Source organism: Lampris incognitus, chromosome 11 (assembly GCF_029633865.1).
Source record: "Lampris incognitus isolate fLamInc1 chromosome 11, fLamInc1.hap2, whole genome shotgun sequence".
NCBI classification, from domain to species: Eukaryota; Metazoa; Chordata; class Actinopteri; order Lampriformes; family Lampridae; genus Lampris; species Lampris incognitus.
Genome location: NC_079221.1, coordinates 56,347,482 through 56,369,319, shown reverse-complemented (window position 1 = coordinate 56,369,319; position 21,838 = coordinate 56,347,482). Strand labels below are relative to the sequence as shown.

Genomic DNA, 21,838 nt, shown 5'->3' with positions numbered 1-21,838 from the left:
CCACATGCTAACCAGCTATACAGCACATATACAACACACAAACCACATGTTAACCAGCTATACAACACATATACAACACACAAACCATATGCTAACCAGCTATACAACACATATACAACACACAAACCACATGTTAACAGCTATGTAACACATATACAACACACAAACCACATGCTAACCAGCTATACAACACACATACAACACATATACAACACACAAACCATATGTTAACCAGATATCGTCGTTGGCGTCTCTCGTGTCCGAGGATCCATTGCACGAGATTAAGGTGTGTGCGTAAAATCTTGGAGCCATTCGCTAAAGCCTTGATTAAAGTGGTGATCAGGTCGCGACGCTGGTCCACACTGCTTGGCCTGGGAGGATCTAGTTCCATGGCAACACAAGAGTGAAGATGATGGGATCCGCCACAGGTTGCACCCAAGTGATGGTCGGATTGGGAGTCCGGACTGCCCACTTGTTAGGCACTTACGAGCCAGGGATATGTGGGACTTTTATAACCGCCAGTCTGCGGTCCCGTTAGGCTTTAGCCAGCTGAGTGCTGCCCAGGTTACGCCAACTCCACAAGTAAAGTCCGGTCAAATCCGCCAGGAGGGGCCTATCCGGGGTTTGTCACGCAACCAGCTACACAACACACATGCAACACATATGCAACACACAAACCACACGTTAACCAGCTATAGAACACATATATGACACACAAACCACATGTTAACTAGCAACACAACATATATACAACACAGATACAACACACATACAACACACAAACCTCATGCTAACCATCTACACAACACATATACAACACACAAACCACATGCTAACCAGCTATACAACACATACAGTGCATCCGGAAAGTATTCACACCCCTTCACTTTCCCCACATGTTGTTATGTTACAGCCTTATTCAAAAATGGATTAAATTCCTTTTTTTTCACTCATCAATCTACATACAATACCCCATAATGACAAAGTGAAAAAAGTTTTGTAGAAATTTTTGCAAATTCATTAAAAATAAAAAACTGAAATATTGCATGTACATAAGTATTCACACCCTTTACTCAGTACTTGGTTGAGGCACCCTTGGCAGTGATTACAGCCTCAAGTCTTCATGGGTATGAAGCTACAAGCTTGGCACACCTATATTTGGGGTGTTTCTCCCATTCTTCTCTGCAGATCCTCTCGAACTCTGTAAGGTTAGACGGGGAGCGTCGCTGCACAGCTATTTTCAGGTCTTTCCAGGGATGTTCAATGGGGTTCAAGTCTGGGCTCTGGCTGGGCCACTCAAGGACATTCACAGACTTGTCCCGTGGAGTGCTGCAGAGATGGTTGTCCTTCTGGAAGGTTCTCCCATCTCCACAGAGGAACACTGGAGCTCTGTCAGAGTGACCATCGGGTTCTTGGTCACCTCCCTGACCAAGGCCCTTCTCCCCCGATTGCTCAGTTTGGCTGGGCGGCCAGCTCTAGGAAGAGTCCTGGTGGATCCAAACTTCTTCCATTTACGAATGATGGAGACCACTGTGCTCTTCGGGACCTTCAAAGCTGTAGACATTTTTTTGTACCCTTCCCCAGATCTGTGCCTCGATACAATATCGTCTCGGAGGTCCACAGACAATTCCTTTGACTTCATGGCTTGGTTTCTGCTCTGACATGCACTGTCAACAGTGGGACCTTATATAGACAGGTGTGTGCCTTTCCAAATCATGTCCAATCCATTGAATTTGCTACAGGTGGACTCCAATCAAGATGTAGAAACATCTCAAGGATGATCAGTGGAAACAGGATTAACCTGAGCTCAATTTTGAGTGTCATAGCAAAGGGTGTGAATACTTATGTACATGCAATATTTCAGTTTTTTATTTTTAATGAATTTGCAAAAATTTCTACAAAACTTTTTTCACTTTGTCATTATGGGGTATTGTATGTAGATTGATGAGTGAAAAAAAAGGAATTTAATCCATTTTTGAATAAGGCTGTAACATAACAACATGTGGGGAAAGTGAAGGGGTGGGAATACTTTCCGGATGCACTGTATATATATACACTTTTCACCCCGTTTTTCTCCCCAATTAATTTTTGGTCAATTACCCCACTCTTCCGAGCCTCCCCGGTCTCTGCTCCACCCCCTCTGCTGATCCAGGGAGGGCTGCAGACTACCACATGTCTCCTCCCATACATGTGGAGTCACCAGCCGCTTCTTTTCTCATGACAGTGAGGAGTTTCACCAGGGGGGCATAGCACGTGGGAGGATCACGCTATTCCCCCCAGTTCCTTCTCCCCCCCGAAACAGATGCCCCGACCGACCAGAGGAGGCACTAGTGCAGCAACCCGGACGCATACCAACATCCAGCTTCCCAACCGCAGACACAGCCAATTGTGTCTGTAGGGATGCCTGACCAAGCGGGAGGTAAAATGGGATTCAAACCGGCGATCCCCGTGTTGGTAGGGATATTCTGATTTTTTTAAAATATCTCAGAAGGTATAATCTCTGTTGTGCCCTCTTAATGACTTAGCTTGTGTTTAGAGACCAGGAGAGGGAGTCTGAGATCTGAATGCCTAAACATTAACAGGGACATCGTTGATGGAAACTGGTGTCTGAACTGTGTTGGACTTCCTAAAATCAACAATTATCTCCTGTGTTTTCTCAACATTTATGGAGCGGCTGTTATCTTGACACCATATGGAAATGTCCCCCACCTCCTTCCTGTAGGCATCTTCATCATTGTCATTTATTAGTCCGATTACTGTGGTGTCATCTGCTAATGTCACTATTCTGTTGTGACACCGGGCAACACAGTCATGTGTGAACAAACTGTAAGGGCCGAAGACAACAACCCTGCCGTGCTCCTGTGTGGAGAACTAAGGTAGATGAGTAGCTGTCCTGTCTCCAGTGCTGCACTTAACAACAACAATAACAGCGTAACAACAGCCTCACTGCACCTGTGTGTGCGAGTCAGTGTAGTGGGTTTGCTGTGGGAAGTGTGTGAGAGATGTTCCGGCATGTTGCCGATGCCACAGAACAGTTCGTGCCATTGGTGGCAGTCATGTTACTTAAGTCAGCCATGAATTGTGTAGACACACTCAGGTTGCAGCTATTGCTGTAAGCAGCTATGAGTCAGGTTAAAAGTCAGTTAAAGTAGTCTAAATCAGGAGATCTCCCACCTACGGGTCGGAGCCCCTGATCTGGAAATCATGGAATCACTTTAGGCTGAGGAGGAAGCGCAGGCAAGGATGAAGTGCAGCGGACGTTGAGAGGATCACTGCCCACGGTTCCTAACACGTTTTCTTCCGGTCACCCAGCCGGACCAAACACCACCGCAAGCAGTGCGATCGCCCCAGGAAGAGAGCCGGGATAAGTGAGAGACAGCCCCCCCCCCCCCCCGCCCAAAAAAAAAATGCCTGCTCTATTTTCTGTTTACCTATCTCGGTGTCCTTGTAAAATACCTACGTAAACTAATTTTCTTAAATCAGTGCTGTGAATTCCATAATGCGTTCACGGGGGGCGGGAATCGAGCTTTCCGGGTGAGTCACCAGCACAGCACGTCGGATTAGATGATTGATTGTGGAACGTTTTGATTTCTTCTGTGATTTTTTTTTTTGTAGGAACACTGTAGTTAAGTCTCTGACTGACAGCTGTTGGGTTTTGTCTCTCTCTCTCTCTCTCTCTCTCTCTCTCTCTGTCTCTCTTGCTCTCTCTCTCGCCCCCCTCAGGTGTCATATCTGGGTCTGGAGGAGAATGTGGACAATGACCCCTGTAAGTTTGTCTTGTCGTGTCGTGGCTCGTCAGAGCATTTCACTCTGCAGGCCGCCAACGTGGAGGTCAAACAGGTGTGGGTCACACACATCCAGGAAGTCCTCGAGGCCCAGAGCAACTTCCTGTCTGGTGAGGGCACACCCATTAACACAAACACACACACCCATTAACACATGCACACATGCATTTTATTTTCCCTTGTCACTGACTGTGATATTTGTGTATCTGTGCATGTGTGCGTGTTTGTCTTCGTTTTCATGTGTGTGTGTGTGTGTGTGTGTGTGTGTGTGTGTGTGTGTGTGTGTGGTGCTCAGCCCTCCAGTCTCCCATTGAGTACCAGAAGGAGAAAGGGGGGAGTAGTGGGACCTCCTCCCTGACCAGGAACCACTCCACCTCAGGCTCCAGGACCTCCCAGACCTCCTCTCAGAGCCGTCCCTCCTCCTCTGGGGGGCCTGGAGAGAGAGACAGGATGAAAACATCTACCTCGAATGGTGCTGCGTCCTGTTTAGACTCCAGGGTGAGTTGACCAGACCAGGAAACCTCTCAAGCAGAAGTTGAGCTTTTATTTTTGTTTTTTAGTTTTGGGATATTCCTCCTTTTACATCACCAGAGATCCAAACCAGCAACTTCAGCACAACTGACATGAAGTAAAGCACAGGTCTGTGATGTTCTTCAACCCGCATGTTTATCTAGTGATCAAAATTGAAAATGTAAAATTTAGGATAAAGGGTGAACTGTTGTGAATGGCAGACATTACCTTTTTACATTTTCTCAAAAACTACTACTACTACTACTACTGCTACTATTACTACTACTACTACACACCTCCTACATAAGATATAGTCAAGGCTCAGCGTTTTCGGTTTTTATTTTTCAAAGCCATCCAGCATGCCGAATTTCGCCGCAAGAGGACACTGTTACATAACCTCACACAAACAGGAACAACTTTTGGATCCGTGGTAATATAAAATCCAGGTGAAAATCAGTTTAGACCGATCTGCTCCTTTTAAAAAATCTGGGTATTTTTCGGTGAAAATCTGTAAAAACCGAAAATGCTGAGCCTTGGATATAGTCCACCTGTGTGCACTTCCCTCCACTCTTGTACGTCACCCTGTGTTCGTCCCTCTTCTTGAAATATGGATTCACCACAGGCATTTCCAATACTTTTCACAACATCCACCACCATCTGTCCTTCCACATTTCTCTCCTTGACTCCATACCTTCCCATCACCTCCTCATCACCTCTGTTCCCTTCACCAACATGTCCATTGAAGTCCGTTCCAATCACCACTCTCTCCTCCTTGGGTACCCTCTCCACCACTTCATCCAACTCACTCCAGAATTCTTCTTTCTCTTCCATCTCACACCCAACTTGTGGGGCATATGCGCTGACAACATTCAGCAATGCACCTTTGATTTCCAGCTTCATACTCATCACTCTGTCTGACACTCTCTTCACCTCCAGCACACTCTTGACATGTTTTTCCTTCAGAATTACACCTACCCCATTTCTCCTCCCATCTGCACCATGGTAGAAGAGTTTGAACCCACCTCCGATGCTCCTGGCCTTACTCCCCTTCCACCTGGTCCCTTGCGCACACAGTATATCTACCTTCCTTCTCTCCATCATATCAGCCAGCTCTCTGCCTCTACCAGTCTTAGTGCCAACATTCACACTCCTACCCTTCCTCCTCTCCCACTGCCTCTGGACATGCCTTCCCTCTCTCCTTCTCCTTCGCCCAACAGTAGAATAGTTTTCACCGGCACCCTGCTGGCCAGCAGTACCGGTGGTGGTCGTTAGTAACACAGGCCTCGACCGATCCAGTATGGAAATCTGATTTATGATCTGCATATTTGACACCGGATGCCCTCCCTGATGCAACCCCCCCCCCCCCCAATTACCCGGGCTTGGGACTGGCACTAAGAATGCACTGGATGGTGCATCCTCAGTGGCTGGTTTTCTCAAAAACTATTGGCTCAAATTATGTGTCAACTTGGTTTTGGTGGTAGGGCTGTCAACCAAACAAAAACCACAAGCAGAAACCCGCAGTTGTGTTGTGGTAAACACGTCCGGCTGTTTCTTCTTCTTTTCTCAAAACTCAAGGACACAATTTGGGTTACCACAAGTCTACGCATCTATTTATAGAGACCAGACGTCAAGCTGTTCTCCCCCTGGGCCAGTTAGACTGAATACAGGAGACCCGGCTCAGTTCCCTGCCTGAACCCCAAGCCAGAACCAAGGAGGCGTGAAGGAGAGAGAACGAGATGTCCTCCTGTAGGAAGCTTTAATTTAGACACACAACGTCATTTAAAACCACAGAGACAAACGTCTGTGTGTGTGTGTGTGTGTGTGTCTGTGTCTGTGTGTCTGTGTCTGTGTCTGTCTGTCTGTGTGTTTGTGTGTCTGTCTATCTGTGTGTCTGTGTCTGTTTGTCTGTCTGTCTCCAAATACACACACATGGAACTGGCTTCATATAAAATCCTTGTGATCTGTGCTCAGCACTGAGTTATTTTAAACATGTTGTAAAATGGCGCTGGTCTGATGAAATGATTTGGTTGTGAAAGCATAATACATTTAATAAAACATAATGAAGTTAATAATAAAGTTAATAAAGCATAATACAGTTAATAAAGTTAATAAAACATAATAAAGTTAATAAAACAAAGTTAATAATAAAGTTAATAAAACAAAAAAGTTAATAAAGTTAATAAAGCAAAATAAAGTTAGAAAAGCATAATAAAGTTAATAAAGCATAAAGTTAATATAGCATAATAAAGTTAATAAAGTTAATAATAAAGTTAATAAAACAAAATAAAGTTAATAAAACATAATAAAGTTAAAGCATAATGAAGTTAATAATAAAGTTAATAAAACAAAGTTAATAATAAAGTTAATAAAGCATAATAAAGTTAATAAAACAATAAAGTTAATAATAAAGTTAATAAAGACTAAATAAAGTTAATAAAGCAAAATAAAGTTTATAAAACATAATAAAGTTAAAGCATAATAAAGTTAATAGAGCATAATGAAGTTAATAATAAAGTTAATAAAGTTAATAAAACAATAGTTAATAATAAAGTAAATAATAAAGTTAATAAAGCATAATAAAGTTAATAATAAAGCATAATAAAGTTAATGATAAAGTTAAAAAACATAATAAAGTTTATAATAGATAAAAGTTTATAAAGCGTAATAAAGTTAATAATAAAGTTAAAAAACAATAAAGTTAATAAAGTTTATAATAGATAAAAGTTTATAAAGCATAATAAAGTTAATAAACATAATAAAGTCCATAAAGCATAATAAAGTTATAATAATGTTAATAATAAAGTCAATAAAGCATAAAGTTAAAATAAAGTTAATAAAGCATAAAAAGGTAATAAAACAATAAAGTTAATAATAAAGTTAATAAAACATAATAAAGTAAACAACGCATAATAAAGTTAATAATAAAGTTAATAAAACATAATCAAGTTAAAATAAAGTTAATTAATCAAAATAAAGTTAATAAAACATAATAAAGTTAACAAAGCATAATAAAGTTAATAAAGTTAATAACGCAAAATAAAGTTAATAACACATAATAAAGTTAATAAAGCATAATGAAGTTAACAATAAAGTTGATAAAGTTTATAATAAAGTAAATAAATCATAAAGTTAATAAAGCAAAATAAAGTTAATAATAATGTTAATAATACGTTAATAAAGCATAATAAAATAATAATAAAGTTAATAAAGCACAATAAAGTTAATAATAAATTTAATAAAGCAAAATACAGTTAATAACACATCATAAAGTTAACAAAGCATTATAAAGTTAATATAGTAAATAATAAAGCTAATAAAGCATAATAAAGTTAATAAAACATAATAAAGTTAATAATAAAGTTAATAAAGCATAAAGTTATTAAAGCATAATAGTTATTAATAAAGTTAATAAAGCATAAAGTTATTAAAGCATAATAGTTATTAATAAAGTTAAAGCATAATAAACATAATAAAGTTAATAAAACATAATAAAGTTAACAATAAAGTTAATAAAGCATAATAAAGTTAATAATAAAGTTAATAAAACAAATTTAATATTAAAGTAAATAATAAAGTTAATGCATAATAAAATTAATAATAAAGTCAATAAAGCATAATAAAGTTAATAATAAAGTTAAAAAAGTTAAAGCATAATAATGTTAACAATAAAGCATAATAAAGTTAATAATAAAGTTAATAAAGCATAATAAAATTTATAATAAAGTTCATAGCGTGAGGGCGTCACAACGCTGGTAAAACTCAGACATCTCAGGAGGTTTGGTTTGAAGGAGCTGATTGTGGTATTTTTGAGAATGAGGCGCTGCGGGTGGTTGTAGTTCATCGTGAGTTTGGGAGTGATAAAGAGGAGACCGGGTTCCAGTCTGTCTGTCTTACCTTCTGTGTTTCTGTCTTCTCCTCCTTCCTCCTCCTCTCCTCTGTTTATCCTGATCTCCCTCTGCTCCTCACCAGGAGACAGTTGAATGGAACACCATCGGCAGGACTGTCATCCAGCACATTTAAACACACCCTAACCTTCTCCCTCTCCCTCCTCTCCCCCTCCTCTCCTCCTCCTCCTCCTCCTCCCAGCATCAGAACAGTGAAGGAGGCTGTAATGGCGTTTCGTCCACCATGTTGGTGACTCAGGACTACTCGGCTCTTAAAGAGAATGAGATCTGTGTTGGTCAGGGAGAGACCGTCCAGATTCTGGCAACCAATCAGCAGAACATGTTCCTTGTCTACCGGCCAGCCAACAGCCAATCACCTGCTGCTGAGGGCTGGGTGCCAGGACACGTCCTGGGCCCGCCCACAAAACCCATCAGGGACTCTTCCTCCACTTCATCCTTTACAGCAGCAGCAGATGTCAACATCATCAAGTAAGTCCCGCCCCCAAACCTCACCGCAAACCGATGGCTTTCCCGGGTTTTTGTTCTCCCTCCATAAACCGAGCACTTGGATTGGACGACGGAGCTCTGTTTTAAAAAAAAAACAAATTGTGTTTGTTTTTGTTTTTTGAGTCCGTTCTTGTTTTCCTAACTCCTCACACCCCCTCACCTCCCCTTCCTCCTCCCGTTTGGAACTAACCATTCTGGACTTCACAGGAGTGCTTTTGTTGTGACTCCTCCTGTCAGTCATGATGAGACGCCGGGTCGTCACGCCGCCATCGCCGACTCTTCGTAGTATTTCCACTGAGCCGCTTTTAAGAAATGAGAGCCCTGAGTTCCGTTGTTTTTGAGCAGCTGTTGCTTTGATGTCTCTGTTGGTCGACACGAAAATGGGACTCAGTCCCAAACTGGTTTCAGTGTAAAAACGTGCGGAGGAATTGTTCTGCAGATAGACTGAACCGAGAATCGCTGGTTCAGATGACCTCTGGAGAGCAGAGAGGAACATGTGGAGCTAAATGCCGGGCTTTTATTTCAGTTTCTAACATGTTTTCTGTTTTTGTTTTTTTTTCTCTTTTGTTCTTTTTCTTGTTTTTCTTTTTGAGAAGAAAAAGCAGCACCATAGAGGCGTTGTGTTGGACTCTCTCCACGGTGGAGACGGTTTATTTTGTTGTCTATGGCAATCTGTACAGACCCACGGTTCTTCCTCCGTTCTGCCTTGTTAATTTTATTTTGGGACAAAGTTTCATTTGGTTTTGATCTGTTGGTTTTCTCTTTGTGTTAATTTGGTGGAAATGTGTCGGCAGTTTACTGTACAAAGATCATCCTCATTTTCCACTGAGGCTCCACAACATTCCTGTTTAGACGTTTCTTTTTGCACTATTTAAGATTGAAACAGATATGAATGAAGTCAGGCTGTGCAATATACTGGATTTAGTGGCAATGTTCAACATTGTACTGGTGGGTAGTCTAATAATGATGACGATGATTTTAAATGTATTTTAAATATGTAAAATAAAAAAGACTTTGGATTATTGAGCACGGGTTAGCCAAGCGACGTGAAGGTGAAGTTGTTTTGTTCTGCATTAGGATGAAAATAATCCAGTTTGTGGCTGTTGATATGTGTAAATAAAGTGCAGTAGAGAAAGAGAAAGAGAGCTGTCTGGTCGTTCCTCTGCACAGACCTCCAGAGCCAGACGGACGTCCATCCAGCTTTAAGATGAACAGCTTAAAGTAGAAAGGAATAAAGACACCGACACATTGGACAAGGACATCCACATAAGACTTCAGGACGGTTGATCCCAAGTCTAACATGAACACTGTTCTACACATGCAAACACACAATACATACATTCTAAACATACAAACCTCTTAAATCGTAAGATCCTTTCAATTTAATTCCTTTTACCTTTAAATCCACATTAAGTTAAACCTGTTGATATGGACGGGCAGGCTGCCGTCAGTCTGCGGGTCTCTGATGAGCAGCTGAGGCGGGGGAAGAGGTCCTTCTGTAAAATTGCCCCATCCCGGACGAGCCCCCAAATTGTTGTGGCAATTATTTAATTCCACTCTGACATTAAATGACGAGCGAGACAAAAATCTGGCCCTGTGATGGTCTGGCGGCCTGTCCAGGGTGTCTCCCCGCCTGCCGCCCAGTGACTACTGGGATAGGCTCCAGCATCCCCGCAGCCCTGAGAGCAGGATAAGAGGTTCGGATAATGGATGGATGGATAGACTGTTCTACACACTCTTCACACACAGAGACAAAATCACACTAATTTTAGCTGTCGAATTTCACACGCACACATCTAATTCAGACAAACGGGAAGTTTGTTGCACTTTAATTTCTGAAGGGTTTTACTTTACTCACAGGAAGTGGCATCACTGATGCCACAGAAAGTGACATCACCACTTATGTATGATTTCTGTTTTTGTCTCTGTTGTGTTTTTGTCTTGTGAAGTCGTTCACTTTTATTTTTCTACTAACCTGCCGGTGCCTAACTCCACAGAAGACGCGTTAAACTGAGTTCCATGATTGATAGAACGATCAGGAATCACCAGCCGATGAGATTTGTAGTTTATTTCAGAATAACAGATCTGATGGATCTCGTCAGGTAACGGTGACGTCGGAGGGCTAACTCACCCGTTTGACTGTTGGTGTGATTTTCTAATCAGACATACGTTAAGTAGACGTCATGAGACAGATCCTGCTCTCTGTGGAAGCATCTGTCTCTCTCTGTCTTTGTATGTCTCTCTCTCTCGTACTCTCTGTCTGTCTCTCTGGTTCTCTCTCTCTGTATGTTTCTCTCTCTTTCTCTTTCTCTCTCTCACGTTCTCTCTCTCTGTGTCTGTATGTCTCTCTCTCTCTCTCTCGTACTCTCTTTCTGTCTGTGGTTCTCTATCTCTGTCTGTATGTTTCTCCTTCTTTTTCTGTCTCTCACGTTCTCTCTCTCTCTTTGTCTGTATGTCTCTCTCTGTGTCTGTATGTCTCTCTCTGTGTCTGTATGTCTCTCTCTCTCTCTCTCGTACTCTCTTTCTGTCTGGTTCTCTGTCTCTGTATGTTTCTCCCTCTTTTTCTCTCTCTCACGTTCTCTCTCTTTCTCTCTCTCTCTGTCTATATGTCTCTCTCTCTCTCTTTCTCTGTCTGTCTCTCTGTCTCTGTTTCTCGCCCTCTCTCTCTCTTTAGACTCTGTCTCTCGCCATTGCCTGCTCACAACAGGAAGTCTTTCTCTGATTGGTTGGATGTTGTCTTTCATGGTTCCTGTACTGTACAGGAAGTCTCTTTCGTGGAACACGCTGCGTTCCAGGAAGCGCGCTGAAGCCAAGGAGAGCGCCACGGGGGTCAAAGTTCAGGAGAATGGCTTTCTCCGTAAGCCTAAAGAAACGGCCCCTCCTCCCGCCATCGCCTCCTCCGCCACAGTGGCAAAGGGCAAAGTGAGTAAGCAGGCCGACGGCACGCACTGATGATGTCACATGCGTGTGCCAACCCCTCACCTGCCCTCCCTCCCTCCCCCATAAACACACACTGTTTGGGGTGTTTTTAGTATGTAAATATGTGTGCGTGTGTGTGTGTGTTGACCCACAGTACATGTGTAGTGGTTGAATTTTGACATTTGGGTCTCTTGCCTCTAAACAGTGGTTCTAACCTCAGTTCATCCGAGATACTTGTAACGTGTAAAATCAAACAGAAACGTTGTCAGAACACATTTCTAGAGCGCTAAACAAGTTCAAGACCTCCTTTAAAGTGTCTGGGGAGTAAACCATCTTGAAAGGGGAAGTTGAAAGTCATGGTTTCTCCTTCTCGGGGGCCGCTGGACAAAATGGTGAAGAACCACTGAAGGAAACCACCGTTTGTTTTTTCAACCTTTTAGATGAAAAATAAACTGGTTTGATTTTGTGTTGTCTTTGTTTTCCCCCCTCCCTGTGCATGGAACCAGCTGATTTACTAGAGATTTGAGTTTGTGTTTTTATTTTTTACTCACCAGGTTTTGATAATAACTAACTCCATCGTGGTCTGAGTGAGTAGCCTCATCCGAAGTGCAGCAGACGTGGGCTGGACTGCTGCTGTTTTAGCGTGGAGGACGCTTCAGTCAGAACACCAGCAGCGCTCAGATCACCGTCATGTGGTCTGACAAAACCCTCGGCAAGCTTTAGCAAAAACCTGTTAGTCGGTTCAGACCAGAAGAAAAAGAGAGCTTCGTTATTACGCTTAAGTTAGATGAACCGGGCCTCCAGGTCGTGTGGCGGTCTACTCCGTTGCCTCCCAACACGGGGATCGCTGGTTCAAATCCCCGTGTTACCTCCGGCTTCTTTGGGCGTCCCTGCAGACACAATTGGCCGTGTCTGCGTGTGAGAAGCCGGATGTGGGTATGTGTCCTGGTCGCTGCTCTAGCGCCTCCTCTGGTGGGTCTCCTCTGGCTCTAGCGCCTCCTCTGGCCTTTTCAGGGGGGAGGGGGAACTGGGGGGGAATAGCGTGATCCTCCCACGCGCTTCGTCCCCCTGGTGAAACTCCTCACTGTCAGGTGAAACTCCTCACTGTCAGGTGAAAAGAAGCAGCTGATGACTCCACACGTATGGGAGGAGGCATGTGGTAGTCTGCAGCCCTCCCCAGATTGGCAGAGGGGGTGGAGCAGCGACCGGGACAGCTCAGAAGAGTGGGGTAATTGGCCGGATATAATTGGGGAGAAAAAGGGGGGGGAAATCCATTTAAAAAAAAAAAGTTAGATGAACAATAGCCTCAGAGGCTATTTCCATGAAAACCTGTAGAAAATGACTGCTGATTTAATTTAATTTTATTTCAATTAATTAATTAATTTAAATAAACTGTGTCTGTAATAAGAACCATATTGGTTGCAGTTCAGTGACTGGGCATCATACACATTTTGGGAAAACTGGTGGAAAATGATGGGAGTTTTTTAAATGTGCAACTGCTGTGGCTGCTGCCTGGGGTGCTAATGCTAACATCAACTGTCTCCTGTCCACAGACATACCTGTCCAACCCCTCTGTGACCACTTTGGAGAGATCCATCACATGTCAATTACAAATTTGATGCACCAATTGCATGATAGACTATGATTAATCACAGTTTAGACAAATGAAAAATACACAATGCCTCTGGGGGGCCATGGTGAATGAGAACTGCGTGACAGAATGTTCAGGGGCAGTAATCGTAAGTAGGGCCTACTTATCTGCCCCAGGAGTCTTTCATAACATTGAATGGGTGAATACTTTGACGTATGTTATGGGCAGGCTCTCTCGAGTGGAATAACCTCACTAGCAGACATTAGTGTTAACGCTAGCTAGCTAGCTAGCTAGCTAGCTCCCTCCGCCTGTGGTTGGATGGTATCTGTAGTCTACTTCAGACTTGTTGCTTCAGAGGTTTTTCATCACTGCCACGTGCATCTATCTTGATTTAATCCAAAACTCTTTATTGATTCCTTATGAAAAAGGCACTTTTCTTCAGCATGGCAGATAACAGGGTCCATCCCAGACTGCTATTTCTCCTCCTTCTCACCTGCCGCCTCCGGGTAGGAGTCATTGTCATGACAACCAAAAAGCAAATTTGATTGGCACCATGTATCAACTAATTAGCAACGTGGGGGTCTTAGTTTTCTTCAGTGTGATCACTGGTTTCATGTTTGGGCTGAGATTTAGTTTTTCTAGTTCACATAAAAACCGGGCATTTGGGGGGACAACCTGCTGAAACTGGGACGTATTTGCATACGGGATATTGCATATGGGATAGCGGGATGCATAGCTAGAAACTGCATGGCCTTGTCCAACCAGAACATCTGGTCGCCCTACTCAGTTGACTGATCAAACAAATTGTCATGTGAAGACATGCTTGTCAGAGGAAGAGGATCAGGGCAGGCCTGCAGAGGTGTTAGCTCAAATATCAAAATGTTGTGTGATGTATCAGTGTCAGATTCCCTACAGGAATTAATAGAGTTTAAGATGGTGAGCTTCATCCCTTCCTATCAGAGACCTCCTGTTATGTCAGATTCAAACTCCTGAGCTGGGACAGCTGGTTAAACTGAACAGTCAGAGCATCTTTCCTGTGTGCAGGAGTTGTCGAGTCTCAGGCCGGCGTTAGAGTTCAATTTACTTTAGAAAAGACCACTCAGCGTCACTTTGACTTCCTGTCAAAAGTGAGCTGGAGACAGACGACAGGACCTGACATGCAATGTGAAAGTACACCACAAGACAAAGGACAAAAAGTATACTGTACTTATTACTACATATAGACGGTACACTGTACATATCACTACATATAGACAGTATACTATACATATTACTACATATAGACAGTAGACTAGGGACCGAGCTGGGAAGGATGTGCAGCAGGTTAGGGCGATCAAGGCTAGAGATGGAAATGTGCTGACGAGTGAGGAGAGTGTGCTGAGAAGATGGAAGGAGAACTTTGAGGGGCTGATGAATGAAGAAAATGAGAGAGAGAGAAGGTTGGATGATGTGGGGATAGTGAATCAGGAAGTGTGGTGGATTAGCAAGGAGGAAGAGAGGGCAGCTATGAAGAGGATGAAGAGTGGAAAGGCAGTTGGTCCTGATGACATACCTCTGGAGGCATGGAGATGTTTAGGAGAGGTGGCAGTGGAGTTTTTAACTAGATGGTTTAACACAATCCTGGAAAGTGAGAGGATGCCTGAGGAGTGGAGAAGAAGCATACTGGTACCGATTTTCAAGAACAAGGGCGATGTGCAGAACTGTAACAACTACAGAGGTATAAAGTTGATCAGCCACAGCATGAAGATAGGGGAAAGAGTAATAGAAGCTAGGTTAAGAGGAGGAGAGGTGATGATCAGCAGCAGCAGTATGGTTTCATGCCATGAAAGAGCACCACAGATGTGATGTTTGCTTTGAGAATGTTGATGGAGAAGTATAGAGGAGGCCAGAAGGAGGTACATTGTGTCTTTGTGGATTTAGAGAAAGCATACGACAGGGTGCCGAGAGAGGAGGTGTGGTATTGTATGAGGAAGTTGGGAGTTGCAGAGAAGTATGTAGGAGTGGTGCAGGATATGTATGAGGGCAGTGTGGCAGTGGTGAGGTGTGTGGTTGGAATGACAGATGGGTTCAAGGTGGAGGTGGGATTACATCAAGGATCGGCTCTGAGCCCTTCCTTGTTTGCAATGGTGATGGACAGGTTGATGGACAAGATCAGGCAGGAGTCTCTGTGGACTATGATGCTTGTGGATGACATCGTGAGAGTAGGTAGTAGGTAGCAGGTGGAGGAGAGCCTGGAGAGGTGGAGGTATGCACTGGAGAGAAGAGGAATGAACGTCAGTAGGAGCAAGACGGAATACCTATGTGTGAATGAGAGGGAGGACAGTGGAATGGTGAGGATGCAAGGAGTGGAGGTGATGAAGGCGTATGAGTTTAAATACTTGGGGTCAACTGTCCAAACTAACGGGGAGTGCAGGAGAGAGGTGAAGAAGAGAGTGCAGGCAGGGTGGAGTGGGTGCAGAAGAGAGTGCAGGCAGGGTGGAGTGGGTGGAGAAGAGAGTGCAGGCAGGGTGGAGTGGGTGGGGAAGAGTGTCAGGAGTGATGTGTGACAGAAGGGTACCAGCAAGAGTTAAAGGGAAGGTTTACAAGATGGTGGTGAGACCAGCTATGTTATATGGTTTGGAGACAGTGGCACTGATGAAAAGACAGGAGGAGGAGGTGGAGGTGGCAGAGATGAAGATAAGATTTTCATTGGGAGTGATGAAGAAGGACAGGATTAGGAAGGAGTATATTAGAGGGACAGCTCAGGTTGGACGGTTTGGAGACAAAGCAAGAGAGACAAGATTGAGATGGTGTGGACATGTGTGGAGGAGAGATGCTGGGTATACTGGGAGAAGGATGCTGAATACGGAGCTGCCAGGGAAGAGGAGAAGAGGAAGGCCAAAGAGGAGGTTTATGGATATGGTGAGGGAGGACGTGGAAACAGATGATCCGCTGTGGCGACCCTAATGGGAGCAGCCAACAGTAGTAGTAGTAATAGTAGTAGTAGTGGTAGAAGACAGTACACTATACATATTATTACATATACATGATTTTAGCGTGTTGTGTTTAAGGAGCATTTCGTGCCGTGTTGCATTATAACAGAAATGGGTATGGAGGCCGGTCTGTAAAACACATCATCATATTGAAAATGTGTACAATTACCTCTTCTTAAGTGGGACAGGAGGACTAGAGGGGGACATCAGTGTCGTGTTGAGTTGTAATGGAAAACTGCATACGCATAACCACATGCAGCATACTCTTCTATCACATCCACACCTCCCTCTGTTAGTGACCTTTACAGAGACGAGGTCAAAGGTCAGTACAGTACATGCTTACATGACATGTACATGACACCCGACTCACCTCTGCTCCTCATCCCGTCTGCATCCATTCTCTAATGCTCCTTACACTTCATACCTTCCTTCTCTGAAACCACACTCCTAACTTCTCTTCCTTTCACTACCTCCCTCCCTCCCTCTCTCTTATTTACCCCTTCCATCTCTCTCTCTCTGTCTGTCTTAATCCTCCACTCTTCATTTCCTCCTCTCTCTCTCTCTCTCTCTCTCTCTCTCTCTCTCTCTCTCTCTCTCTCTCTCTCTCTCTCTCTCTCTCTCTCTCTCTCTCCCCTCCCAGCAGGAGGTTCACAGCTCTGAGGAGTCGGACTGTGATGACGACTTGGACCCAAAGACTGGCATGGAGGTGGACACACACACACACACACACCATCATCATCATCGGTGGTCACCCTCTCCATTGGGTGTCCTATTTGTGGGTCTTCAGATGGCTGGAGAGGCCGATCTGTGATCCACATACTTTGCCGCAGTGTGGACAGGAGAAAGTAGTGGGGGTTGAGCCTTTTCCTCCCTCTCCTTGCAGCGCTGTCACCTTTTCTCTGCGGCACGGTGGAGCTCCATCTCATGATGCGCAGCTTCTTCCTGCACGGATTTCTTCCAGGAGCGCCTATCCAGTGCAATCCCAGTTGCTTGATGTGATCTTGAATTCCCTCAGACTGGTCTTGAGATTAATACATGTATATAGCGCTTTTCTAGACACCCAAAGCGCTTCACATTGTAGGGGGTAACTAACTTCAACCACCACCCATGTGTAGCACCCACCGAGGTAATGCACGGCAGCCATTTTGCACCAGAACGCTCACCACACATCGGCTTGAGGTGGAGAGAGAGGAATCATTGAGCCAATTTCATGGGGGTGGCCAGATGGAGAGAGTGAGGTTGGGAATTTTGCCAGGACACCAGGGAACCTCCGATTCTTTGCAATAAGTGCCATGGGATCTTTAATGACCACAGTGAGTCAGGACCTTGGTTTAATGTCTCTTCCGAAGGAAGGGAAGACTCCCTTTGTTCATGGCATTTTTCCTGGAGATGGCATGCTGTAAATATCATGTCTTTTGTACCTCTGGACGGGCAGAAGCCACACTGAGACCCTGGGAATACTTCATCAGCCAGTGGTAGCAGTCAGTTTGCGAGGACGTGAACGAGGGCTTTGCCTGTTGTTGACAGGCGTGAGATGCCCCTGTAGTTTCGACATTCCGCCTTGTCACCTTTCTTGAGTATGGCCACTATTAGAGCACCCCTGAGCTCTGAGGGAAGTTCTTTTCCCCAAACCTTGAGGAGGAGAACATGGATGTGGTACAGGAGCACTGGTCCAGCTGGGATCCCATCTGCACCAGCAGTCTTGTTGTTCTTAAGGCTCCTGATGGCATCGTGAACCTCTGTCATGGTGGGAGGTTCCCCAGTGTCTTCTCTGGTGGGACTCTGGGGAATGTGGCTTGCAATGTCTGGTTCAGCTGTGCTGTTGTGGTTGAGGAGTTCCTTGAAGTGCTCCTTCTATCGGGCGTTAATGGACTTGTCCTTCAGTAGGTCCTGCCTATCCTTTGAGCGCAGGGGGTTTAAGCTGCGGTTGCTTAGACCATAGATGGCCTAAGTAGCACTGAATAAGCCTCTGGTGTCACCTGAGCCTGCCAGTCGCTGGATTTCCAGAGCCTTTTCTGTCCACCAAGAGAGAACTCTTGAGAACCCATCTCTGGACGTCCACCTTGGCTCTGGAGTGAGCCCCTCTTTTAGCCTTGCTGGACCAAATCATTTTGCCAGGCACGAAAGGCCCTGTTTTTCTTGGAGATGAGCTGTGTCATTCTCATCACACCAGTCCTGGTGTTTTCTGGACTTGTACCCAAGGGTAGTTTTGCAGGCATTGAGGATGGTGGATTTGAGCGGGCTCCAGTGCTTCTCAATATCATTAAGATATTCCTATTAAAGTGTTTCCCCAAGAGAGGCCTGAAGTCATTGCTGGGTGACAGTTTAAAACAGGCTTTCAAGGTTGAACCTTGGTCGGATCTGCTTCTTTTGAACCCTCCTCTTCCTCTTGAGTTTGATGGACATCGTGGAGTGGATGAGGTGATTATCTGTCCAGCAGTCATCTGTATCGATCATGCCCTCGTGATGTTCATGTCACGGCAGTCCCTGGTGGTTCATACAGTGACGTAGTCAAGGAGATGCCACTCTTTGTAGCGGGGATGTCTCCAAGATGCCTTAAATTTGTTTTTAGTGATGCCTGAGGTTGTACTGAGCACATTTGCTAAAGAGCAGAACTCCATTGGAGTTGATAGTCCCGATGTCTTCCTCTCCTATACTGCCCTTCCAGAGGTGTTGATTCCAGCCGACCCTGGCATTGAAGTCTCCTAGGAGAATAATCTTATCCTCCTTGGGGATTCTTGACAGTGTCTCATCTAAGCAGGCGTAGAAGGTCTCTTACTTCCTCTTCAGAGTCTAAAGTAGGGGCATAGGCACTCACAACTGTTGCCATCTGGTTGTTGGCAAGCGCCAGACAGATGGTCATGAGACACTCACTGATCTCCACAGGAAATTCAGACAGGTGGCTGATGATCTGGTTCCTCATGGCAAATCCAACGCCATGGATCCTGGGTTGATCAGCAGCTTTCCCTTTCCTGAAGAAAATATAGCCATCCTTCTCCTCCTTCAGCTGCCCCTCATCTGCCCATCGGGTTTCAGGAGGGGCAGCTATGCCCATCCGGCATCTCTCCAGTTCTCTTGCGATGATCGCAGTTCTTCTCTCCAGTCTGTCCAAAGTTCGTGTTTCTGTGTTTCTGACCGCATGTGGTGATCCCTCTGGACGCAGTAATCCAGTCAGGAGGTTTGAGGCAAGCTATTTTTATGGCTCCTTTTCTAGCCCATTCCCCAGGTGGGGTAAGCGGAGTCGATCCTAAAGAGGGCTGCTCAGTCGTGGGTGCAGCTACCGCAGGGCTCTTTCTACCTCGCTCCAAGAGCCCAGCAACTGAATCTAGAACCCACCGCCTGATGTGCCAGCTCATGACTAGAGGCTTCCTGATCTCAAAGTCCTGTCCCCGTTGCCGATTGCCATAGGACTTAATCCAGGATGGTGGGGTGGATTCCCTTTATGGAGAATGCCTGTTCATGACTTTGTTTAATGTGGGGAGACTGGTGCACAGACAGCCACCACACGGTCCTTGACAGATCTGGGTCAGGATCCAGTGGCATGGAGTCCAAGATGACTGGGGGCCCATTTCTGCTGTAGCCTTCATCCACCTTCCCAGTCGTTGTGATGCTTTCCTAAAGTCAGCCATCACCCTCCCTCTGTTCTACTGTTGAGGTCTTGGTTGGATTGCTCTTTGTCAGGGACCTTCATCTTGACCTTACCACCATGGGTGACCCTACCAGGAGCATAGCTGCAGACGGCATTGCTCTCGGGATCTCAGGACCACGCAAGCTTCTCCACCACGACAAGGTGGCAGTCCACGGAGAAGACACACACACACACACACACACACACACACACACACACACACACACGCAGTTTTTTGCCAGAATTTACATCTGGTTTCTGTTTGTTAGTTGTAGAGAAATATCCGCCATCAGAGGATGTTCAGGTCTTGCTCAGAACAGCCGTCTTATGTGATGTTAAATCTAACAGGATGCCAGTAAACCACAAAATCTTAAGGTTAAACTGAAAATGTTGTTTGAGGCGATCTAAATGTTGTTGGTGGAGTTATAATGTCATGTGAAATTGTGTCTTTTAATGTGATTTTACTGAATAGTTTTACTTCTCAAGTACCTCAGTAATGTTTCAGAGAACCACTCTCATTTCAGTGACGTATAGCTTCAGGAGCACATTGAGAAAGTGTTTTGCTTTTCTAACCTTCCAACTTCTTCTTCCAGCTGCTGAACCCCAACTTCATCCAGGAAGGTAAGAAAGGGCTTGATCTGTAAACTCAGTCGCGTTTCTTCTTGTGGGTCCTGACTGCTGACGTCAGGGGAGGGGCAGGGGAAGGAAACCAAATGAAAGGAGGGCAGAAGAGATGGGTTCCTTTGTAAGAAAATACCAAAGCGTCAAAGTGTTTGCAGTGATTTGATAGATGCAAATTTAGCGACGGGTGAAACCGTGCTAAGCCTCCCACCGCCACGTTCAGCCGTGGTGACGGGCGTCGTCTCGCTGTGTGTCTGTCTGCTGTGTCAGTGGCGCCAGAGTTCCTCATCGCTCTGGCCGACGTGGTGTGTGCGCTCGGAGAGACGGTGGTTCTGTGCTGTAAAGTCTGCGGCCGTCCCAAACCAGGCGTCACCCTGAAAGGACCCGACCAGAACCCCGTGGTCAACAACAGCCGCTTCACCATCAACATCAGGTGACACACTGTGTCCGTGTGTGTGTGTGTGTGTGTGTGTGTCTGTGTGTGTGTGTGTGTGTATGTGTGTGTGTCACAACATTTATATCAGAATGTGAGTGACAGCAGGGTGACTGAGCTGTGTCACAACATCTGTATCAGAATGTGAGTGACAGCAGGGTGACTGAGCTGTGTCACAACATCTGTATCAGAATGTGAGTGACAGCAGGCTGACTGAGCTGTGTCACAACATCTGTATCAGAATGTGAGTGACAGCAGGCTGACTGAGCTGTGTCACAACATCTGTATCAGAATGTGAGTGACAGCAGGCTGACTGAGCTGTGTCACAACATCTGTATCAGAATGTGAGTGACAGCAGGCTGACTGAGCTGTGTCACAACATCTGTATCAGAATGTGAGTGACAGCAGGCTGACTGAGCTGTGTCACAACATCTGTATCAGAATGTGAGTGACAGCAGGCTGACTGAGCTGTGTCACAACATCTGTATCAGGATGTGAGTGACAGCAGGCTGACTGAGCTGTGTCACAACATCTGTATCAGGATGTGAGTGACAGCAGGCTGACTGAGCTGTGTCACAACATCTGTATCAGGATGTGAGTGACAGCAGGCTGACTGAGCTGTGTCACAACATCTGTATCAGAATGTGAGTGACAGCAGGCTGACTGAGCTGTGTCACAACATCTGTATCAGAATGTGACTGACAGCAGGCTGACTGAGCTGTGCCACAACATCTGTATCAGGATGTGACAGTAAACTGAATCCCCACAAACATCTGATGGACTTGTTTCTCCTGTCAGGGATACAGGCGACATCTTGTTGAAGATCTGTAATCTGATGCCGCAGGACACGGGGATCTACACCTGTGTTGCTATTAACGACCATGGCTCCGCCTCCTCCTCCGCCTCTATCAGAGTACAGGGTAGGTGACGTACCTACACCCATTCAGTCTTTTGCATGGGAGAGTTTTGGGGTCTTTTTTTTAATGTT

General features: G+C 44.9%; 1 protein-coding gene across 1 annotated transcript in view; it reads left to right on the top strand.

Moving 5' to 3' along the window:
- The window catches only part of kalrna (kalirin RhoGEF kinase a), a 96,785-nt gene that overhangs the window by 65,336 nt on the left and 9,611 nt on the right, over positions 1–21,838 (top strand). Inside the window, exons 15-22 of the mRNA XM_056289644.1 lie at positions 3,724–3,895; positions 4,081–4,283; positions 8,382–8,668; positions 11,449–11,608; positions 16,812–16,874; positions 20,390–20,417; positions 20,688–20,850; positions 21,649–21,770. Of these exons, the coding sequence (XP_056145619.1) occupies positions 3,724–3,895; positions 4,081–4,283; positions 8,382–8,668; positions 11,449–11,608; positions 16,812–16,874; positions 20,390–20,417; positions 20,688–20,850; positions 21,649–21,770 (1,198 nt within the window). The remainder of the gene's footprint in view (positions 1–3,723; positions 3,896–4,080; positions 4,284–8,381; positions 8,669–11,448; positions 11,609–16,811; positions 16,875–20,389; positions 20,418–20,687; positions 20,851–21,648; positions 21,771–21,838) is intronic.